The sequence below is a fragment of the Nyctereutes procyonoides genome, unplaced genomic scaffold (genome assembly GCF_905146905.1).
Source record: "Nyctereutes procyonoides isolate TBG_1078 unplaced genomic scaffold, NYPRO_anot_genome, whole genome shotgun sequence".
In the NCBI taxonomy this organism is placed as follows: Eukaryota; Metazoa; Chordata; class Mammalia; order Carnivora; family Canidae; genus Nyctereutes; species Nyctereutes procyonoides.
Genome location: NW_026575019.1, coordinates 49,714 through 73,707, shown reverse-complemented (window position 1 = coordinate 73,707; position 23,994 = coordinate 49,714). Strand labels below are relative to the sequence as shown.

The following is a 23,994-nucleotide window of genomic DNA, read 5'->3' as shown; positions in this document are numbered from 1 at the left end:
TGGAAGGCAGGGACCCCAGGAAAGGAAGGGGTCCCAAGAGCCAGAAGCAGGTTTGTTTCCAGGAAAGTGTCCTGCATTGCACACATCAGAGGAGGAATATGATTGCGGTTGGGTGGCGGTAGGACCTACGGAACAGACAGGAGTCGGGGGGAGCCGGCTCCCAGGCCTCTACAGGCTCACCCCGGCCCTGCTGCTGCTCAGTCTGGGAACTGAGTCCTTGGGGGGTGAGGGGAAGGCCAGGGACAAGGGGTCCTGACCCTCTAGGTGCCTGCAGCCTACCTGCTCGCCCGCAGACCACCCTGGGGAGAACTGGGGCCGCGGGGAGGAGGAGGAGAGGGAAGGGCAGGCAGGGACACCCTTCAACCTTGTGGGCAGGACTCCGCTGCATGCCAGGTCATCAGGCCCCAGGGCTTGGAAAGTTCCCAGAAGTCCCCGGACAATCAGAGGACAGTCCTGGGGCCAGGGTCCTCTGAAAGTGGGGTGACCCGGTTTGATATGGGACGATGAGATGAGATGGGGGGGGGTGACCCCGGAGTGCGGGCTCGTAGACAGGGGTGAAAGGACGGCATCCAGTGCCCAGGAGCGGCCTCTGGCCCATAGTGATGATGCTCACAGAGTCATAATGAGACCTCACTCATCTTTCCCAAGCATCATCAAACTGAGGACACTGATACTGTTTGTTAGACATTTTTTCATAGTCAAGATGGACTTTCTGTCATATATTTTCTTTTTTGGCTCTGTGGCTTTTTTTTTTTCCTTTATTTATTTATGATAGTCACAGAGAGAGAGAGGGAGGCAGAGACACAGGCAGAGGGAGAAGCAGGCTCCATGCACCGGGAGCCCGACGTGGGATTCGATCCAGGGTCTCCAGGATCGCGCCCTGGGCCAAAGGCAGGCGCCAAACCACTGCGCCACCCAGGGATCCCAGGCTCTGTGGCTTTTTGTTGATGGTCTAGAAGGTTCCCAGGGTCACAGGCCTTCCTTCCATGGACGGCCTAGTTCGTCCCCATTTGTCCAACTTTCATCCACACTCTTTCATTACATACTCAGTGTTTCCCTGAGCCCGTTATTTTTTTTACATGGTCTTTATCTTTATTTTCTGAAAGCCATTGTTTCCCCCTTTCAGTTAAGGGTTTTTTTGGTTTTGTTTTGTTCTAATTTTTTTTTTAAGCAAAAATTTAAAAAAAAAAGGACCCATGAGAAAATAGAAAAATAGGCAAAGAAAATAAGCATTTTGAAGTAGACAAAAGCAGGTTGGCCAGTAAACCCCAAGAAGGTTCATGGAGAGCAGGGTCACCCCAGGTTGGAGGCAACTGACAAGGAATCTTCCAGAAATGGAGGCCCTGACAAGGAATCTTTCAGAAATGGAGGCAGTGAGGCAGATGCAAGGACGTTTGTTTAAAAAACTCTTTTCTAAAACCAATGTTAGTATATTATACAAATGTCTTACTATTTGGTTAATTCAAGATGGAATTTTACTTTAAATCCTTTGCAATGGGAACACTTTGTGGAGAAATACAACCGTTATTCAGCTGACATCCAGTGAAAGCTGTACATGGACAATTTGTGCAAATGTCTGTGTCCATCGTGACACTCCTGATACACGTCCTCACTCACATGCCCAGACAAGTGTCAGCTACACCGGCAGCTCTTCCACACTTTACTTCTCCCAAATTTTGTCTGAGTTACAAGGTTCCAGGTTATTACAAACAAAAGGAATAATTTTTTTAAGATTTTATTTATTTATTCATGAGGGACACAGAGAGAGGCAGAGACATAGGCAGAGGGAGAAGCAGGTTCTGTGCAGGGAGCCTGATGCGGGACTTGATCCCAGGATCCCGGGATCACGACCTGAGCTGAAAGCAGACACTCAACCACTGAGCCACCCAGGTGCCCAAAAGGAGTAATTTTTAAATGACATTTATTGTTACCATGAATCCTTTTGTCATGTTACTGTCCATTTGCGGAGGACTTCTTTATTTTTGTGGGATCCTTTAATTATATGCAAATACCATCATGTTTCAAGTTAAAATGAACTTCAACACATTCACGTGGCCCATGACTCCCAAGTGTGAGAAAAGAGTCCCCTTCAGCCCTCATGCGGGCGGGGGGGGGGGGGTGCTCCCAGTGCCGGAGGTGTTTGCCTTCCCTCACTGCAGTGGGGCGCCTGACAGCCTGGCTGCCGGCAGGCGTGGACAACACGTATAGGCTCCCTGTTGGCCCCCCAGGACATGTGGGTGCCCACCACCTGAGCAGCAGTAGGAGGGCCCATGCCCGCGTGTCCCTGGCCGCCCCATGGGGCACCCTGCAGTGTGTGAGGCGGATCTCATGCTAGAACCGGGGAGCCTCCCCACTGTGTCCTGTGGCTAGTGTCACCTCTGCACCACAACCCTCCCCCCCACCCCCTCACCCCAGCCCTGGCTGGCTCTGCCCTGAGGCGTCCCCACTGTGCTGTGCTTTCAGAGCCGCCTGTCGCCCTTCGAGGACATGATCTTCTGCTTCTCACAAGAGGACTGGTCCCTTCTAGATCCTGCTCAGACGGGCTTCTACGGAGAGTTCATCATTGGGGAGGACTGTGGTGTCTCACTGCCTCCAGGTAAGACTTCCATCCTCTGTCCTGAGACCAGAGACCAGGGAGCCAGTGTCACATTGATGTTCACCCCCACCCCAGGGGCACCTCGCAGATCAACCACATGTGGTTCAGGCTGGCCTGGCTGGCGAGTGCCTGGCTCCTTGGGAGTCCTGCAGGAGGTGCCCTGGCCCCACCTGCTGGCCCCAGCCCCTGCCGACCTGTGTGAGTTCCTGGCCCCCAGCCCTGGTTCCTGGAGCAGCACATGGCTGATGGACGTGTGTCCCCCATCTGCAAACAGGTGACCCGGCCACCCAGCTGGCACTTTCCCAGGGGGAGGACAGTGAGCCCCAGGTCCCTGAGTTTCAGGATCCCCAGGGGAAGGATGTGGCCCAGGCTTCTTACTTGGGTGAGTACGCTCTCCACACCCTGCCCTGTCTGCAGCCCCATGTCGCCCCTGCATTCTCAGGCTCCAACATCTCTTGCCAGACAGAAAACGGGATTGTTGTTTCCCCTGGGGATGCGGTTGCGGGGTGGGGGTGGTGATGGTGGTGGTGCACAGCACTGCCCTCACCAGAGACTGGGATGCGACAGGATCCGCCCTCTGTGCTGTAAGCAGCACTGGGCTCAGGCTGACCAGGCAGCCCTGCCTGATTGAGGCCACGTACTCCCCAGAAGGCAGGTGGGGGTTTGTGAGGACACTGAGGCATGGAGAGGAGCAGGGCCTCGTGGGGCTCAGGGCAGGCATCCTCCCCGCTGCTCCCTGCCCCAGGCTCCGTGTCAGCCGAGCTCACTTCTGCAGACCCCGGGCCCCAACGCCTTGCAAGCTCCGCTCCTTCAGGAAGTGAGGTGTGCGCTGTCAGCCACACCCCACAGCCCCTGCCCCCTGAGCCTGTGAAGCTGGCAGGGAGCACACCAGTGCCCCCCACCCCGGAACAGGCCTGCAGGTCCTGTGCCCCACAGGCTCTGTGGCTGCGTGTGGGGTGCAGGACTCAGACACAGGAGGCTGGAGCGGCCACAGGGGTTGGGACCCAATGGGCGTGATCCACAGTCACCACCTTCCGCACCATGTCACGGGGTTGGCCTTGTTTATGGAGTTATGGCCTCCACCTGGAGCATGAGCCCAGGGCTATTCAGACTGCAGCCTGGCAGGGCAGAGCAAGGCAAATCGATTTTTCCATTTTCTTTTCTGGAAAGACTTTCCGAGTCTTCAGCCATTCCAGGTAGAAGAAAGACGGAAACGAGACGAGCTCCAGGTGCCAGAGTTCCAGACCTGCCAGCAGATGGCCCTGGGTCAGAGCACCTGCCCAGGTACCGGAGGGCATGGGTGTGTGTGTGTGTGTGTGCAGGGTTATCCCGGCGCCCATGAGGTCTTGCCTACTGCTCCCTTGGGTTATCTCAGCTGTGTGCCCTGATGGCTGTGCCAGGACCCCTCAGGCAGGGACACCCCTCCGTGCCAACCTGAACGTGTGGAAGGGGGGCTCCGGTGCTGCTGTGGGCAGGTAGGAGCTGGAAGGCCGGGTGTGTGGGTATCAGACATGAGGGGTGCTCCACCTGTCCACCGGGCAGCCGCAGTCCACACAGTCAAATAGCCATCCTGGTGGCTGCTGCTTCGCACGTGAACCACCATGCTCTGGGGGTAGGTTCCCTCGGCTTTGTGGACTGAATAACACGTGGTCAGTTTGGCCCGTGAGGCCTGGTGGAGGCAAGGTGCGCGTGGTCTGGGGTATTTTCGTGGCCCCCTCCCTGCAGGCGTCCCCGTGACAGCCCGCACCTGCGTGCTCAGTGGGCACAGCCTGAGCAGTACCCACGGCGGCACTGAGCATCCTCGTCGACTCCCGCCTGCACTCCTGCGTACAGCCCCTTCCGCACCATCAGAAGATGGACACGGCGGGGGTGTCATCAGCACCAGGCCTTGCACATAATCTGGGAAGTGCAGGATGCTGGGGTTGTCAGAGAACAGGGGCAGATGCTGGGTTTCCAAGCACCTTGCCGGCCTTGGCCTCTGAGGGCACAGCAGGCACCACACCCACCATGTGCACATGGGGATGCTCCCGGTCCCGACCTGGTACTGCCGCCCCGGGGTGACTCGCTGTGTTTGTGCACGTTGCCTCGTCCATACGTGGGACACTGCGCTGTGGACGGTCCGTGCGAGCTCAGTACACAGCAAGCAGATGACCCACCCGACCTAGGTGCAGGCGGCGGCGGCTCTGCTGACACAGGAAGGCGACATTTCCCTGCCAGGGTCCTGGAGCTGGGGAATTGCCAACTCCAGAGCTCAGGGGGCCGTGGATGCGGGGCAATCCGTGTGTCATTCCACGGGGGCGTGCACATGCCCGTCCTTGTGCCTGCTGGCGCACCCCTGGGTCCCCATGCTCCTGCAGGGGCTCCTCCACGGCTGCGTGGAGACCCCGCGACCTCTTCAGGCCCCACCGCTTGATACCATTACGTCAGGATCAGGGCTCCCATGTCCCCGAGCCACAGCAGGTCCCTCTGGGAACGTCCCAGGAACTCAAGGTCCTGCGCCCCAGTCTCTTGCCTCTTGTGCCTTTGCACGTAACTCCTCCCTCTTTTTAAAACCTTATGTGTCTCCCAGCACATGTTCCCACACACACGTTTTAAAAATATAAATATATTCATCATGTCTTTCTAGGGCTTATTATCTCGTAGGAAAGCCTCCCCATTCCAGCACTGTGAGGCTGCATTTCATACAATGCCTGGACTTGTATTTCTTGGCTCTTGTGCACCTCCGCTGCCCTCGCGGGGACTCGTTCCCACACACACATGCTCTGGCGTCTCTGTTCTTCCCCGTAGAGCACATGTCAGTGTCACGGCAGCCAAGTGCTCTGGGCATTGAGGATGAATTCACATTAATAGCACGTGGACCCACACTTGGCCCTGGTTTCCCTACAGAAATCCTAAGGCCCCCCATTCCCTGACTTGCTCCCCTGTCGCTCTCACAGCCCCATCTCATCTCTGAGGATCTCTTTGCACCAGTGTGTTAATGACACACAACTCTGGGGTCACTCGTCCCTGCCTCCTAGAAGGTCCCATCTGTTTCCGCCGACTTCCTGGGCATGATGGACATCACCCTGCGGCCACCCTAACAAAACAGCAGAGGCTGTGAGGCCTAGGCAACAGACAGATTTCCCAGGAACTTTGAGGCCACATGGCTTGGGGGGTGGGGGTGCATGGCCTGGACGGCTGTGTCAGGTCATGTGTGCCTTGGTATCGTGTCACAAGGACACCTGCTGGAGGAGGGCCTGCTCTGGTGACCTTGCCCACACAGTCACTCACACAGGACCGGGCCTTGGACTCCTCTGAGCTTGTTGCATTCCGCCCTCAGCTCCCCACAGTTCACGTGCCCTTTGCAGGCCACACCCCCACTCTCCCCAGACATCCCTGCATCTCTTCCAGCATCTGCCCCACAACACATCTCACCCAGATGTCCTGTGGCTTAGGGTTTGGTGGGACCCCAGGCATGTCCCCCTATAGCTCCAAGCATGCACTGGTCTCTCCACCTCTTCCCCAGAGGAAGAGACTGGGGAGAAGAAAGGCGGGTGGTTTCCAAGCAAGTGTGGCATCTCCAGGGCAAATCGTGACACCAAGAGGCCAGAGCATAACAGCGGGCCCAGGGTGCTATCACCATGGGCTTGTGAACACTGCGGCAGCCCCGTCCCTCCCCCGGCGGCCTCTGCACCCTGTCACTGCCACCCCTGCAGCCTCTGCACCCCGTCGCCCCCCTCCAGCAGCCTCTGTGCCCTGTCTGACTGTGCCCTGTCTTCATGAGGAGGGGCCCAGTAGCTCTGCTGGCCTGGCCGAGTGGGCTGACTGCCTCCCCCAGCTCCTCCCATTCTGGAGGATTCATGGCACCAGCAGCATCCCTGAGCCACACAATTTGGGCTCAGCACTGGCCCTCGGGTAGCCCTGGTCAGGACGTCCGACAGGCACACCCTCCACCAGTGCCCCTGAACGGCCTAGTGTGGTTCCCTGAGCAGATTACAGCCCTCACACCTGGTCCTTGACGCTCACCCAGACCCCCGGTGTTCTCTCCAGAACGCCCCTGCCCACTCCACTGTGGATGAAACGGGACTTTCCAGGGATCCTGGTGTCTTCCCGCCCCCACTGCATGCTGTGTGCGGCCCTGTCTGCCATCCTCTGGGGAACAAGGTTCCCCATGCTCCCCATGGCCCCTTGTCTGCCCGCCCTCGGCTCTGCTAACCTCACGACTTCTCCTCCCTCCGGGGATTGAATCCAGAACCAGGCCTCTGCCAGCGCCGCTACCCATTCTGGACCTGAGTCTCACATTACACAACAGTGGGGACCGGGGGGAGCCCTGGGTGTGGGTGGTGGGCTGGAGCCTCCTGCCAGGCACTGCGCAATCCCCCCACCTCTAGGAGCAGATGCGGGATTCATCAAGTCTGCTTCACACTGGGTCATAAAGTCCAGAGCTACTGGCCACCAGCCCTGTCTGCTGCAGGGTGGGTCTCAGAAGGACAGGTGGTCCAGAGGACAGGTGGCACTGGAGACAGGTGACCCTAAGGACAGATGGCCCTGGGGACAGGTGGCCTGGGTGGTGGGGACATTGGCACAGTGACGCTACCTCCCTGTACGGCCCTGAGCCTGGCATGTGTCACCCAGGTTTGCTCGTGTGGCAAGTAAGAGGTCACCCAGTTATGTCCAGAGCAGATGGGGCTGTCGGTATCAGAAGGGTCATGAAGCCCCTGGAGCATTCACTTGCGCGTCTCCTGGTTGCGGGCACCATCCTGCTGCTGCCTTCATGGGATACAGGGTCTCTAGGGTCTTTCTCTCTCCTGAAGTTCTTAACGCCCCCGATGCACATCCACGGCCAGAAGGTAACACTGATAAGTAATAGGGCTCTCAGCAGTGGAGAAGAATAAGGAGAGGGTCTTGGGGCTGAGTGGGAAGGAATCCCAGCTGGGCTGGAGCTGGCCCTGCACTGCTGACCTTGCCCATGGCTTTCCCGCAGCCGGAGGTGACACACTGACGCCTGAGAACGGCCTGGATGAGGAGGTAACCATCGAGATCATCCTGTCCAGTTCTGGGGACGAGGACTCCCAGCTTGGCCCCTACTGCACGGACGGGTCACCAGGACCCACAGAGAAGCAGCACGGCCTCCCCACGTCGCGTCGGAGTGGTGCCGAGGCTGGCAGCGAGATGGCGACGTCCTCCTCCAAAAAGTCCTACATCTGTCCAAACTGCGGGAAGATCTTCCGCTGGAGGGTCAACTTCATCCGGCACCTGCGGAGCCGCAGGGAGCAGGAGAAGCCGCACGAGTGCTCGGTGTGCGGCGAGCTGTTCAGTGACAGCGAGGACCTGGATGGACACCTGGAGATCCACGAGGCGCAGAAGCCCTACCGCTGTGGTGCGTGTGGGAAGAGCTTCCGTCTCAACTCCCACCTGCTGTCGCACAGGCGCACACACCTGCGCAGGGACCGGGGGAAAGAGCTCGGAGGCTCCGGGGCGGCCATGGGCTCCGGGGGCGCGGGCCCAGGCGTCCTGCTGGCCCAGGGCGCAGCCGAGCTCAGCGTCCAGTGCTGCGAGTGTGGCAAGGCCTTCCAGCGGCCAGACCACCTGGCGCGCCACCGCAGCAGTGCGCATGGCGAGGACAGGGCCCGGCCCTTTCAGTGCCGCTACTGCGTCAAGAGCTTCTCGCAGAACTGTGACCTCCTCCGCCACCAGCGTCTGCACATGAAACGCCGGTCCAAGCAGGCTCTGAACTCCTACTGAGGGGCCCGTTGGCGGGCGCGCATTCCTCCAGCTGCTCGGTACTGACCTGTCCCGAGGCCCCGGACCCCTCCCGCCACCTCCACCCCCTCTGGACAGAATCGCCTCTCCTGCCCTTTGCTCTCAGGTAGAAACGAGATAGCGGCCTACTGAGCATTTGTTGTCTCTGCTGTGCCAAAAAGCAGGGAGGGCTTGTCTCCGCCGGTCCGGGCACTTCAAGGACCCCCTCCAGTGTTCTGAGAGGGAAGGACTGGGTCGTCCCCGCCGCGTGTCCGTGTGTCCCTTGCCAACACTCCATGAATCCCTGACCCACATCCTCCCCTCCCCACTGAGGTTTGGGAATTACTGCACTTGTGTGACAGTGGGAAGGCCGGGGTCGCATGGGGGCGGAGCCTGCCCTGTCCTGGGAAGTCTGGGTGGCCGTGGGGACAGCCCAGCATTATCAGGAGCCAAGTGGGCTACGCAGGGACCTCCTGCCCTCTTTTTCGCGGTGCTGTCAGCTTATGGGGGAACAGAAGCTCACGAAGCAGAGCCCACGTTTTAAGCTGTGTGGCATGCCCTCCCCAAAATGCGGTTTCTCCACACTGTGAAGGCCCTTGATAAGGCTCTTGGTAAAAGGTCGTGGGTTGGGAGTGTGGTTATCGTCGTGTGCAAGGCACTTGAGTGCCCGTCCCACCCACCGCGTCCAGGAATGGGAAGCTGGGCCCTCAGTGTCACCTGGGCGAGGCGGGCAGGGGACTTGGGCTCACCTGCTGATTGTTTTCCTTTACTGGGGCCCATGGCGTAGAACCACGGACAGGCATGGTCTCTGTTTTGGAGGCAAAGCCCCAGATCCGAGTGTCGCAGGACAGAGGACCTGTGTCCTGTTCCCTCCAGCTGGTGCTCGCTGGCATTGGTGACACCGCAAGACTTGTGGAAGTGTCACCCTGTCTGTGCTACCTTCACATGGTGTTGTGTACCTGTCTCCAAATTTCCTTTTTTGTGAGGACACCAACCGTAAGGCCTCTGCTTCTGAGCCCAGAGTATTCCCACGTCCACCAACGACAGCTGCCATGGTTTTGTTTGCACGTAAGGTGACACAGACGTTCTGGGGTCCTGGGGTTAGGACCCTACGACTTGTGGGGGTTGCACCCACAGTTCACCCCCTGCCACTAGGTGGTCCTGCTGTGCTGTCCTTCCCAGTTCTCAGATTTCAGGCCCCAGCGCCTGGGCACAATAGCCTGGAAAGTCTGCAGCCCTGATGGTGGCCTGGGAGTGACAGCTGGTAGGGGAGCCTCAGGCAGCAGGGACGGTCCTGATGTTCTGGATCGTGAGCAACTAAGACCAGCAACCAGGCAGGTGTTCTGTGTCATTTATATGTCCAGTCCTGTCCCCCACCAGGTACTTCATCGTCACATGCAGATACCACGCCCCCAGACCCCGCGAAAGAGCTAAAAGGTCCTGTAGTTAAGTTCCGTGCCTGTGTAGATGCACCCCTTGCCTAGGAGCAAGAAGTGCGAGAACACCCTTCGGTCAGACCCTCAACGATAAATAAACCTTTGGGGCTCTTCATTTCTAAAAAGTTGGCCTTTTTACTGATCTGCCAGGAAAGGGGAGAAAACCCAAAAAGTCTTAAGGCTAAGAGCATGGAAATTACAAATAGAAGCCAGACACTAACGTGCACCCATCTGCCTGTGCCCTCATCCGAGGTTCTGTCACTGGTGGTGAGCATAGCACCTCACCCACTTCACACACTTGCCTAAAAGCATTGCTCCACTTACTTATTTTATGTGTAAAATTGGGTCATAAGTAGGAAACAACTGGGGTGTAACAGAACTGACCCCTACCTACAAAGAGGCTGTGCATTTCCTAATGTCCCTCCGTATTGGGAGGCCACCTCCCACTTACCCAAAGCCGCGCAGGGCGCCTAGGAATCAGGAGTTGTTGCCCCCGGGACGCTGTCCTGGGTGGTGGAGTGAGAATCCCAGGTTCACCCTGTGCACTAGAAGCCCGGGTTCCCTGCGCTGGGGGGTTGCAGACCCAGAGCTGGCCCACCTGCCTCCACCCTCACCCTTCCTGCCGTCCCCGGGGCCAGGCAGGCATCCGAGGTGGCAGCTGTGCCCCATAGTTCAGAGACTGCGTCACTGAGAAGCATCTCTGCCCTCCCTGTGCCTCCCATCCCTCTGTATTGTTCTCACGAACTGAACGGGTGCATAATAAAATCTCACTGAATTCATATTTGTATTTTAATTTTAGCTGAAAACAACAAAAAATTAAAGTGCAGTGCAGCCTGAGAAAGGTGGTGAGTCGGCCGGAGAGCTGAAGGTGCAAGGGTATTGAGGCTGGTCCCTCTGGGCAGTGGACAGCACCTTGTGAAGCCTGTCTTGGTCTTGGTGGCCTGAACTGGGCCCTCTCCAGAGGAGGGAGGAAAGCGTTTGTCCCTGCCCCGGCAGGTTCACACTGTGGCCACATGACCTGACCCTGCTGGGGCCTGTCTCCAGGCCCCTGAGCTCTTGCCATCCTGAGTCACGCCATAAGGCAGATGGAAGGAAGGTGCTGATCCACACCCACCCCCAACTCAGATGGCGGTCCCTGCTGCTCACCCATGACAGTGTTTCCTCCTCCGCCAAGTGCAGATTCTGGACAAGGCACCTGCTCTAGTGCTTGTGGAGTAACCAAGGGGACGGACTGTCCCAACCCCATCACACAAGCCCGGGCACGTTTTCCACCAATAGAAGTTGGTAACCGTCGGGGTGCCTGGGAGGGAGGCTCAGTCTGTGAAGCAGCCAACTCGATTTCTTCTCAGGTCGTGATCTCTGGGTCCTGGGGTCGAGCGCCCCTGGGCTCTGGGCGCAGAGGGGAGTCGGCCTGAGGACTCTCTGTCTCCCTCTGCCCCCCACCCTGGTCCTGCACTGTCTCTAAAACAAATAAAACCAGAGCTCCGGGATCCCTGGGTGGCTCAGCGGTTGAGCGCCTGCCTTCCGCCTAGGGCGTGATCCTGATCCCAGGATCGAGTCCCACATCCGGCTCCTGCATGGAGCCTGCTTCTCCCTCTGCCTGTGTCTCTGCCTCTCTCTGTGTGTCTCTCAGGAATAAATAAAGTCTTTAATATATATATATATATATCAGAGCTCCACGCATCAAGGCTGGAAGGTAAGAAGGCCAGACAGGAAAGGAGCAGTAGGAGAAAGACTGGGTGGCCTGACCCCCTGCGGCCCCCACACCCCCGCAGGGCACCCAGCATCAAGAAGTCAGTTCTTTGAGATGTGAGTTCACCAGGGCTGGAGCCCTGGGGGCCCCTCTGTACTGGCTTTGACCATCCAACCCCCACTGGAAACTTGATTCCCCCTGGAAACCGCGGCCTACAGCCTGGGCACCGTGATTCACATGCTCATGATCCCCAGTGCCCCGAAGCACAGACACTCCACCTGTAAAATGCAGAAGACCTGGGACGGCCAATTCCCCAGGAGCACAAGTGTGACGGCTGGGGCTTCCCTCCAACATCTCGGGACAGCCCAGGTCTCACGGGCAGGCTGCCAACCTCGTCACACAAAGGCTGGCCCGCCACATAAGCCACGGACAGTGGATGGCCTCCCCGCTTTTTAATCCACATAAAACAATTAGCTGTGTATAAGGGCTACACATCTTGTGGAAGTATAGAGGGGCTGGGATACATGTCGGCAAAACACCATGGGCCGGAAAAGACACAGGCTGTGGCTGTGAAGAATGAATGAATGATGAAGAATGGAATTTGCTTTGGGTGCCTGGGAGTCTCAGTTGGATGAGCATCCACCTCTTGATTTTGGCTCAGGTTGTGATATCAGGGTTGTGAGTTCGAGCCAGGTTTGGCACCACATTCTCTCTCCCCCTGCCCCTCCCTACCCTTCTCCCTCTCAAAACAAAAAGAAGGAAGGAAGGAAGGAAGGAAGGAAGGAAGGAAGGAAGGAAGGAAGGAAGGAAGGGAGGGAGGAGGGAGGGAGGGAGGGAGGGAGGGAGGAGGAAGGAAGGAAGGGAGGGAGGGAGGGAGGGAGCGGGAGGGAGGAGGGAGGAGGGAGGAGGGAAGGAGGGAGGAATTTGCCTCATGGAGAGCCAGCATTAGAGCATGAGATTGTGAGGCCCCTGAACACCTGGACCAGCCTCCTCATAGCAAGACCCCGGGGTTGCTTAGGGGCCGTATCTCCTGAATGCTCTTTCTGGGACTCCCTGTAACTCAAGTAGCTGCAGAGATGTACCCCTCACCACCCAGTGAGGTTCCATACTTTTTATTTTAAGCTTTTATTTATACTCCAATTAACATACAGTGTAATGTTCATTTCAGATGCACAACTGAGTGATTCATCACTTACATACAACACCTGGTGCTCATCCCATGTGTCCTCCTTAGTACACATCACCCATCACCCATCTCCCTCCTCTGATAACCATCAGTGTGTTCTCTATAGTTAAGACTGTCTCTTGGTTTACCTGTTTCCCCCCTATGTTTGCTTTGTTTCTTAAATTCCACATATGAGTGAGATCATATGGTATCTGTCTTTACCTAACTTATTACATTCAGCATAACATTCTCTAGCTCCACCTACCTCACTGCACATCACAAGATTTCATTCTTCTGATGACTAATATCCCATTGTTGATGGGCATTTGGGCTCTCTCCATAAATTGGCTATTGTAGATAATGCTGCTAAAAAATCAGGGCGCAGGTCCCCCTTCAAATTCGTATTTTTGTATCCTTTGGATAAATACCTAGTAGTGAAATTGCTGGATCCTAGTTCTATTTTTAATTTTCTGAGGAACCTCCACACTGTTCTCCAGAGTAGCCACACAAGTTTGCATTCCCACCAACAGTGTAAGAGATTTCCCCCTTTTTCTACATCCACACCAACACCTGTTTCTTATGTTATTAATCTTGAGACTCCATAGGTCTCACTCTAAGGCGTCAATTCCCAAGTTAAAACAATTATTCTTGGGGGAAAGAATGCTCATTGAAGATTCCTGAGAATTTTTAAAGCAGGACAACAACAAGGTGCAAATATAATGGGATTAAAACATGGCCCCAGGTGTTAATAAAATGGGATTAAAACATGGCCCCTAGGTGATGAGGATGAAGGAGTGCACCTGTTGTGATGAGCTCCAGGTGTCCTATGGAACTGTTGACTCACTGTATTCTACACCTGAAACTAGTAGTACTTGTATGTTCACTAACTGGAATTTAAATAGAAGCTTTTTTAAAAAAAATGGCGCCAGAGGGGAAACTGGATAGGGATAAAAGGGGTTGAATTCTGTCCCTCAAAAAAAAGACATGTGTCCATGTCCTAACCCTCAGAACCTGTGAATGTGACCTTATTTACAAAAAAAGGACTTTTCTTTGCTGATGTAATTACATTAAACATTTTTGAGAATAGATTGCCCTGGATTACCTGTATGGGCCTGAAATCCAATGACAACTGTTCCTATAAGAAGGGACATGGGTAGAAGAAGGGACACATGGGAACAAGCTCAGCCAGGATGGAGGGGCCACCCTGGCCTCAAGCTCAGAGATTGAGTGAGGGGCCATAAGCTGATGGACCCTGGAGCCAAGAGAAGCTGGAAGATGCAAGACAGAGTGGGAAACCTAGAGCCCACAACACCTTGGTTTCAGACTTCTGGCCTCCAGAACTATGACAGATCACATCCTGGATGTTTTAAGCCACCCAGTTTGTGACAATTTGTTGTGACATCCCTCAGTTACAACAGCTTCTGGGACTCCAGGCATCCCTTGGCTTGTGGCTGCATCATCCTCAACCCCACCTCTGTCTCTTCACCATGTTTTCTGTCTCATTGGAATGAAGAACAACCCATAATCCTTGATGGTCTCATCTCAAAAACCTTGGTTTAATTAATCTGCAAAGACCCTTTCTCCAAATATGGTGGCATCCACAAGTTTCCAGGGAATAGATCTCCAAGGTAGCCCAGTTCAACTCACTATGGTGATTACTGAGGATCTAAATCTTTCAAGGGATGATTAAACTCAAATACAGCCAGTTAATCAGTGATGTCCTACGATTCTGTGAAATTAAAATCCTTAATGGTCTGGTTTTCCAGTGAAGAAATGCTCCCTCAGGAAATGGTTCTCTTCAGTCAAGAGTCCAGAGTGTTAAACCTGAAAGAAACGTGAATAGTTACCTGAAATCCCCCTTGGCAGGTGAGGACAGTTTGGCTTTGTGTGAGATCATAGACCAGGGGAACAACCCAGGATTCTGCTGGTGGGCCAGGATCCCAGTCTGCAACCCCGGGGGCAGGTGAGAGGAGAGACGGGGTGATACCCCAGTGAGTTGATAAAGAAGAACAACAGGCCCAAAGTACAGTCCCTTTTGCTAAGTCCCATCAAGACTTAATAACTAATCTAACTGCGGTGTCAGCCTCTCCCAGAATAGAATTTTAAACCACTCAGTCTGGAATTTCCCAATCAACTCTAGTAAGGTAATCTGCACGAGAGATCCCCAGCCTTCCCCCCAAAGAAGTTGACCTCCCCTGAAATAATTTCTTTTGTTTATGACTTCTGTATCCCTGCCCCTTTCTGCCTATTAAAGCCTTTCATTTTGTACAAAGCCTCAGAGTTTCCTTCTGTTTGTTAGATGGGATGCTGCCTAATTTGTGAATATTGAATAAAGCCAGTTAGATCTTTCTTTTTTCTTTATTCCTTCCTTTTTTTAACAGTATTTTTTTTCTTTCTTAATTTAATAATTCCTTCCTTCCTTCCTTCCTTCCTTCATTCCTTCCTTCCTTCCTTTAAGGAAGGGCACCTGGGTGGCTCAGTCAGTGGATCATGTGACTCCTGATCTTGGGGTCATGAGTTCAAGACCAATGTTGACTGAGTGCAGACATTACTTAAATTAAAAATTAAAAAATCTTAACAGTGCCTACAAGGATTTTCTGCAGAAATGTCACCAATACAGTGTGTGTGTGTGTGTGTGTGTGTGTGTGTTTATTTTGAGGAAATTGCTCACATAATTGTGGGGGCTGGCTGGCTGGATTCAGGAAGACTTGCAGCTGTAGCCTAAAGGCAGTCTGCTGGCAGAATCCTTTCTTTCTTGGGAAAGGTCAGGCTTTTATTAGGACTTTTGTCTGAGTTTGGGCTGCAATAACGAAAGTGCCAGAGACCGAGTGGCTGGACAATTGTGTCTTAAATATTGCTCACATTATAGAGTTGGGGAAGTCCAAGATGGAGGCTCCAGCAGATCTAGGGTCGGCTGAGAACTCGCTGCTTACTTCACAAGCAGACATGTACTGTGTCCTCACACAGTGAAAGGGCTTAGGGAGCTCCCTGAGCTCTCTGGGTCTGTATTGGGCCAGGAGGCTCATGACCTAATCACCTCTCAAGGCTCTACTTCCTCATACCGTTACACTGGGGATTAGGTTCGACATATAAATCTGGGGAGGGTATGAACATTCAGTCTACAGTAGCCTTCATCTGACTGGCTGAGGCCCACTCACATTGCAGACAGCCACCTGCTTTATTCAGCGTCTACCGATTTGAATGCTAATCTCATCCGAAAACACCTTCCCAGAAACCATCACCAAAATTTTTGACCAAATATCTGCCCCCCATGGCCATGCCATGCTGACACATCCAATCAACTGTCACATTTAGATTTCTACTTCCTTAGTTGACAAATTCTGTGTCACAAAGCAAAATCCCGGCTTTCTCGGGTAGCTGGTGAAAAGAAGTCTTGAGTGAGTTAAAATGTGGGTTCCAAATAAGCCCTATGGCCAGATTCATGGTTGGCCAGGCCTAGAGTTGGCTTTTCATTGTAAAAGTAAATTAGAAAAAAAAAAAAAAAGTAAATTGGGTCTGGTCAACACAGAGCTCTGTTCCAAACCTCTCAATTTGTGCTGAAATTCTCAGAGTCCGGGGTCCTGGGATGAAGTCCAGCACTGGGCTCCCCACAGGGAGCCTGCTTCTCCCTCTGACTGTGTCTCTGCCTCTCTCTGTATGAGAATATTCTATTCTAAACAGAATCTTTAGAAAAAAAAAAAATCCCTTTATACCATTCCCTTATCTAGAATGGAATAAGAGGGACAAGGGGCAAAACACTGGCATGGCAAGGAATTCTCTGGAATGAATCCACCTTACCATCTCCTGGAAAAGGGGGAAATGGGTCCCAGTGCTGAGATTTGTATAAAGGTGCATCCCTGGCTTTGGAGATGTTGATCACAGAAACAAAAGCAGAAGGGAAATTATTTCAGTTTCTGAGCACCTACAGCCCATCAACACGTCCTTGAACCAAGTGAAGGGACCCTCCTCCAGGGACCCTGCTGCCCCGATGTGGACACTATGCTGAGGGCAACAGGCAATCTGTGCCCAACCCCTGGGCCCTGTGAGTCTACTTAAACATATAGAAATTCCTTTGGAGGGCAGCCCGGGTGGCTCAGTGGTTTAGCGCTGCCTTCAGCCCAGGGCGTGATCCTGGAGACCCAGGTTCGAGTCCCACGTCAGGCTCCCTGCATGGGGCCTGTTTCTCCCTCTGCCTGTGTCTCTGCCTCTCTGTGTATGTGTGTCTCTCATGAGTAAATAAATAAAATCTTAAAAAAAAAAATTTCCTTTCGAAACTTCCTTTGTCTCTATCCCCACCACCACCACCCCCTGCCCCCCGTGCATACATAGATACAGGCTGGGAATCATCTCCCAAGCATATGACCCACTAATACACATCCGAAGGGTCTCATGACTGGGGGTTTACTAAGCAGTAATAAATGACTTTTCCTAACAATATCTAGCTTCCCTCAGGATCCTGGAAACCTTGTTTCCAAAATACTTGGGAGGTCTATTCTGTCCCTAACCCTGAAAGTACATCCTTCCAACCCTGTCCCAACCTGAAAGTACATCATCATCACCCCTTACAACCCCAATGCAGCTCTGTCTCCCCATGGGTCCTGTCCCAGGGCTTTAATAAAACCACCTTTCGGGAGAAGAAATGGGTAGGAAATATCAGAAAGGGAGACAGAACATGAAGACTCCTAACTCTGGGAAACGAACTAGGGGTGGCGGAAGGGGAGGAGGGCGGCGGGTGGGGGTGAATGCGTGACGGGCACTGAGGGGGGCACTTGACGGGATGAGCACTGGGTGCTATTCTGTCTGTTGGCAAATTGAACACCAATAAAAAATAAATTTATTATTAAAAAAATAAAAAATAAATAAAACCACCTTTCTGCACCAAAGACGCCTCAAGGATTCTTTCTTGGAGGTCACCTTCGAACCCTGACGTCTTTCCCACATCAGAACCACTGGGCACGTCTACCTTGTCCATTCCGTTGATAAGCAAGTGGAGCCCAAACAGCTCATCTAGAGTCAACGCAGGTAGTGGCGGGACAAATGCATGCCCCTGTGACACGATGTTAGGGTCTGGGAACCAAAGGTCAAAGAATTCTTCAGCTGTTTTTGGTGCAAAAAAAGAAGTTTTTATTAAAGCATAGGGACAGGACCCTTGGGCAGGAAGAGCTGCTCTGGGGTCATAAGGAGCAATTGATTATATACTTTTAAGTTGGGAGGGGCAGAAATAAAGGAAGTTTCCAAAAAGACTTTCATATGTTAATGAAGACTTTCGGGATCCCAGAGGCCTGGCTATTGTTAAGCAAGGATTGCATTTGGCCTCCAGTAAAGCGTTAACCCGAGGGCAGTTGGGAGTTCCCTGAGGAAGGTTCTACTCCGCGGGACTCAAGTAGTCATCAATGGGCAGCAGCAAACTGTGAGCTAATGTCATTCCATCTACGCTCCTTTTGCCTTTCATCTCCACATCACTTCCACCGGGTTCCCCAGCTCGCAGGACCTCTGCAGCTTGCAGCTGGGGCTCCTTTCATGAAACAGTTTCCCTTACCCAGGACCCGACTCGCTTTGGGTCCATGGTCATCTGCACCATCCTGTTTAACTTGGTGGGCCCAGTTTCCTGTCGCACCTCCACTTTTCAAAACCCCCGTTTCCGAGTGATCGAATGACTCTGAGCTAGAGTTTGGAGGTGTCTGAGAATATCCACGTTTCAGTGTCTTTGCTTATCAAAAGTTTTAATTCATCATGGATAATCTGTCACCAGAAGAAATTCAGCTAAGAGCCCACCAGGTTACTGATGAGTCTCTGGAAAGTACAAGGAGAATCCTGGGTTTAGCCATTGAGTCTCAGGATGCAGGAATCAAGACTATCACTATGCTGGATGAACAAGGGGAGCAACTAAACCGCATAGAAGAAGGCATGGACCAAATAAATAAAGACATGAGAGAGGCAGAGAAGACTTTAACGGAACTCAACAAGTGCTGTGGCCTTTGTGTCTGTCCATGTAATAGGACAAAGAACTTTGAGTCCGGTAAGGCCTACAAGGCAACATGGGGAGATGGTGAAGACAACTCTCCTAGTAATGTAGTATCTAAGCAGCCAGGCCGAGTGACAAATGGGCAGCCTCCACAACCAGCCACTGGAGCAGCTAGCGGTGGATACATTAAACGTATAACTAATGATGCTAGAGAAGATGAGATCGAAGAGAACCTGACTCAAGTGGGCAGTATCCTAGGAAACCTAAAAAACATGGCCCTGGAAATGGGCAATGAGATCGAGGCTCAAAATCGAAAAACAGACCGGATCACAGAAAAGGCTGACACCAACAAAGATCGTATTGATATTGCCAATGCCAGAGCAAAGAAACTCATTGACAGCTAAAGCTGCTGCTGTACTTCTTTATCATGTATTCACTTCTCTAGCTCCTCCTTCAAAGCCATTACCTTTTCAGAGTTTGACGTTTCGGTTCCATGCTCTTCTAAATCAGGAGATAATGTGCAAGAAGGGCCAGGAGTACAGATCCCCTATTTTTTTTTTTTTTTTAATGTTCTCTTTCCTTTGAGGGTATACTACTGCTCGGCTGTCCTTGTATATTTTTTTTTTCCTTGATTCGTAGTTTTAGATTGGTTTTTATACATCTTATATCGTGTTATTTTTCATCCTTCTCATTTACTTTAGCAGGTTCTTTTGCTTTCAAGATTTGGAAGCATTGCCAAAGACAGCCATGAAGAAGGAAACTGGGGGCAAGGGGAGCATAAGGAGGAGAGGCAAGAGATAAGAGGTTGTTACCTCAGTAAAACGTGCATGCCACAAAGCAAAAATTGCATAGCCACAGTAAAGATCTAGCTGGGTTTAATTTTTAATTTAAGCTGCAGTTATTGCCAGTTTAGGCTAATCCTTGGTAACGGAGTTTTTATACACAATATTTTTGTTATACATCACAACTTGGTAACCTCTGCTCCAAAAAAATAGAATTTTTTCAAAGTGAGCTTAGTTGCTGAACTTTTGGTGATTTGTGTATGTACATAGTGATCCCATTTCATATTGCACCTTACAGGAACACTTTGTATAAATGAATGGCTTTTTATTTTCACATTATTAGTATCATGGTCCCATTACATGCTTGTTAACCTCATAAATTTGTCATTAGTCTTTGAAGAAAAAAATATGTAAATATGTATGTGTAACATGAGAATTTCTCTCTAAAGCAGGGCTTAAATTTTTTTGGAAAAGTTTGACAAAGTATATCACGTGAATTCAGATTTACCTCAAAGCCAAGAATTATGTTTTTTTTTCTTTTTTTAAGAATTATGTTTAGATAGGATAAAAGAAACTTGTTTTGATCTCAGGTAGAAAAATAGTTAGATTGCTTTGAATTTTTTTGTAGCTTTAGACTTTAAAACTAGAATTTATTGTTTAACTAAAAAGTGATTTGGAAAATTATGCCTTTGGTTTAATTATTGATGACTGCACTATCATTCAGTTAGCCTTGTGGATTGAATTATGTCCAGAATCACATTTATTTAGATCTTGAACAGTGTTAGAAGAATCTGTTTGGCATTTGTCACCTTTATTTAAGAACTAGCTGCATACTTCAAAGCTATTAATGTGGATTGGTTTGACCAATAACCACTGCTTGATCTTTACAATTAAATTTTGTAACTAACTAATGGAATTGTTCTTTCAAATAGGTAATGTGGGTTTTTTTTTTTTTTTTTTTTTTTTTACTATTTGGTGGGAACCAGGGGAAGGTGAATAATTTCACTAGCTCGTAACAAATTGAGTAAAGCAAAGGTCCATAAATCAAGAAGCACTCTGATGGAAAGCTGTCTTTGGCACCTTTCCCATTTTTTATTGGAAATACTGACAGGACTTTTCCTACAATTTGTTATGAGGTTCATTTTAATTATTCTGAGTCTCTTATTCATTTGAGCTTTAATACACTAATGATTGAAAGGATGTTTATGAGCAACAACTACAACCCATCTACTGAAGCTACTGTTAACATGAGGACTTTCATAGGCTGAAGAGGAAAATATTTAGAGTGAGATTCATTCAGGCCCTCTGGAATAGAAATGCTCCATGCCATGGGCAGCAGCCCGGGTAGCTCAGCAGTTTAGTGTTGCCTTTAGCCCAGGGCCTGATCCTGGAGACCTGGGATCAAGTCCCATGTCAGGCTCCCAGCTTGGAACCTGCTTCTCCCTCTGCCTGTGTCTCTGCCCCACCCCACCCCCGCCCCCGTCTGTGTGTGTCTCATGAATAAATAAAATCTTAAAAAAAAAAAAAAAAGTTTCCGTGCAGGGTCTCAGCTGGTCTTCACTGCTGGGAAGAAAAACTCTCTACCCTCTTGTATTCATTAATTGGGAACCTCCAAATTAAACTGGCAAAAGATAGATAAGCAGGAAGAAAGACATGTTTATGCACTTCCATACAGAAATTTATAGAGAAATGTGATTCGAGTTGGTGGTTAGATTTTGGGGCTTCTATAGACCATCTTAGTAGGTGGTAGGGTAGCCCAGAAGGGAGAACAAATGACTTTAGGGAAGCATAGGGAGAAAGGGTACTTACGGAAACACAACGCACTTTAAACACTTTATTTTATTTTTTTCTGAAGATACTTATTTATTTATTTATTTATTTATTTATTTATTTATTTGAGATCCAGAGAAAGAGAGGCAGAAACATAGGCAGAGGGAGAAGTAGGCTCCATGCAGGGAGCCTGATAGGGACTGGATCCTGGAACTCCAGGATCATGTCCTGAGCTGAAAGCAGATGCCCAACCTCTGAGCCACCCAGCCACCCCGGTGTCCCACAAAGTACTTTATTGGAAGACAGAAGTCCCTTAGGAAATAGATGGAAGGTACTGTTGTTTATAAAAAGTCTGTGTGGGTGTGGTGCTGACTTCTGGTCTCCTTACCTGTGGTAAAAGTCTGTCTTTTATTGACCTTTGGTGAAGCTCTCACGATGGGAGGGGATTTAGGATATCAGCTCTTTAGGGAGGCACTTCTTTTAGGCAAATATGGAATTCCAGGAACTCAGAATGCCTTTAGCTCACAATTGCACTTATGCACAGTGGCATATCATGGGGTGGCGTGTCCTGATCCTCTTCAGCGCTTACCGGGAGCTGCACCTGTCTGGATTTCCATCATTCTGCATCCTGATGTCCCAGCGCATGGGCTGCAAAGTGCCTCAGGCACTGCTTTACCAGCCTGCTTGAGTGAGGTGCGGGGTGGCGGAGGAGATCTCCTGGGTTACCACTGCCCCCACCCCACCCCAGGGAGTCTCCCCCCGCCCTGCCCCGCCCCAGAGGGAATGTAATAGATGTAGTCTTCTGCTAGGCTAGACAGTCTGAGAACATGAAAAACATGATTTTTTTTTATTCATTCATTTGACAGAGAATGCACAAGCGAGTGGGGGGTTGTGCAGAGGGGGAGGGAGAAGCAGAGTCCACGGGGAGCAGGGAGTCTGACCTGGGGCTCAATCACAGGACCCCAAGATCATGACCTGACCCAAAGGCAGACACTCAACCGAAAGAGCCACCTAGTGCCCCAGAACACATGATTTTGGTCACTAAGTTTTGGTGGAGGTGAGATTTTGAGCTAGGTTTAAAGAGGCAGAGGGAAGAAAATCGCTTTTCTGCATCTTCATGGACACTTGGGAAAGAGAAGTCTAAGACAAAGGCTTGACTGAAGCCAGAACGCCTGCTTCTCCCCAGGCTGAGCTCATCTCCCTCTGCCTGGGGGAGGGCCCTCCTGGGGACCATGGTTGGGCAGTTGCTCTGACCACGGAGTTTCCCCCAGGTGAGTCAGTTCCCAGGTCATAGGCTGTGGCTAAAAAACCAGCTGCAGCCCTGCCTGAGCCTCAGGCTCTGGATAGTGAGGGTGTAGTCATGATAAATCCAGAGAAGGAAAAGGTCACTTCTAATCACAACACCTTGGTGTGCTTTGAAATGCAGTGAGGGGAGACCTCATGGGAAGAGGACTGGTTTTGTGTGGAAGACATGGGAACTGTCCTCATTGCCTGTCCCTCTGCTTTGCCGCCTTAGCAGCAGGCCAGGCCATGAAGAACTTATAGGAGGCCAGGGCGCCTTTGCTTGGCCTCTGTGTGCCGGGAGACAGACACAAACTCCTGGGTGCCATCCACCCTCTACTTAGAGGGGCAGCTCTTTTTGGAACTCCAGAGCATTGCTTTTAGGGCTGCAGCAGGAGCTGGGTGGCTGTGCTTGCCTCTGTGTACCTTGTATGCCTGTGCATCTTTTTTCTTGATAATCAGACCAAAGCTCCACGGGACTGCAGCTATCTCACAGGTATGCTGTTCTCCTACCTGTAATCTGCCTCTCCCCAGCCTCTGTCTTTTCATCTGTTTTCCAGAAGGACACGTGAGTGTAGTAGAGAGACCTGGGAAAATGACCTGACGGGATTCTGGTCCCAGTACTTTCTGATGGCCCGAAGTGGTTTCCCCGGGAATCATTTAATTGCTCTGAGCCTCCAGGGTCTGCTCAGTGACAGCCTCCTGACCTGGGTAGGTAGAATCGCTGTGCGGTCTGCAAAGCCTGAAACCTCCACTCAGCCCGAGGTCAGGGTCACTAGAGCCAGGAAGGAAAGCTACCTGCATTGCCCACAATTTTATTTAAACCACAGTATGCCTCTCCCTTTTGTGGATGATACACAAGAAACTTGCGTATCGATTTCTCCTGGCAACTGCTGCATGTCAATTAGAAAAGCTTGGAAGGTTTTTCAACACGCCAACGCCAACTCGACTCTGCATGGTCATCCTGCACAGCAGGCACAATTAGTCCCTCATTGCACAGTGAGACACAAGTTAATAAATGGGCTTAGGGGGATGCCTGGGTGGCTCAGTGGTTGAGTGTCTGCCTTCGGCTCAGGTCCTGATCCTGGACTTCCAGGATCAAGTCCCAAGTCGGGCTCCCTGCGAGGAGCCTGCTTCTCCCTCTGCCTATGTCTCTGCCTCTCTCTTTCTGTAAATAAATAAATAAAATCTTTTAAAAAAAAAAGAAAGAAAGAAAGAAAGAAGAAAGAAAGAAAGAAAGAAAGAAAGAAAGAAAGAAAGAAAGAAAGAAAGAAAGAAAGAGGCTTTAGGGGATACAGCTGAGCCAGGATTCCAATTCAGGCAGCCTGGAGAGGTAGTCTGGGCATTCTTAGCCTGCAGAGCCAGCAGCTGCTCTCTTAGGAGTTGGATAACACATTGCACAAATAACTTTCAAACTGCTGCTGGAATAGGATGACAGATCAGGAATACAGAGAGACTATATCAAGGAAGTTTCCCTTCCTCCTCGGGGTCAGGTAATGAAAGTGGACTTTGGTTGCCTCCATTTTGACCTCAAACTTTCTAGTTGGGTTCTTCCTTCCAGCTCAATCTCTTGGCTCAGATGAAA

At 51.5% G+C, this 23,994-nt stretch overlaps 2 protein-coding genes across 4 annotated transcripts in view; both read left to right on the top strand.

Annotated features, from left to right (window-relative positions):
* Positions 1-10,532, top strand: part of ZNF496 (zinc finger protein 496) — a 28,547-nt gene extending 18,015 nt beyond the window's left edge. For all 3 annotated transcript variants that reach the window (XM_055343674.1, XM_055343506.1, XM_055343592.1), the window contains 4 exons: positions 2,464-2,596; positions 2,871-2,978; positions 3,767-3,880; positions 7,560-10,532. In XM_055343674.1, coding sequence (XP_055199649.1) covers positions 2,464-2,596; positions 2,871-2,978; positions 3,767-3,880; positions 7,560-8,320 — 1,116 coding nt within the window. In that variant the 3' untranslated portion in view covers positions 8,321-10,532. The remainder of the gene's footprint in view (positions 1-2,463; positions 2,597-2,870; positions 2,979-3,766; positions 3,881-7,559) is intronic.
* A 7,812-nt stretch (positions 10,533-18,344) lies between these two features.
* Positions 18,345-19,466, top strand: LOC129522077 (synaptosomal-associated protein 23-like). The gene has a single exon (XM_055344240.1). It carries the CDS (start codon positions 18,345-18,347, stop codon positions 18,978-18,980), a length of 636 nt encoding a protein of 211 aa, XP_055200215.1. The 3' UTR covers positions 18,981-19,466.
* The last annotated feature ends 4,528 nt before the right edge of the window (positions 19,467-23,994 follow it).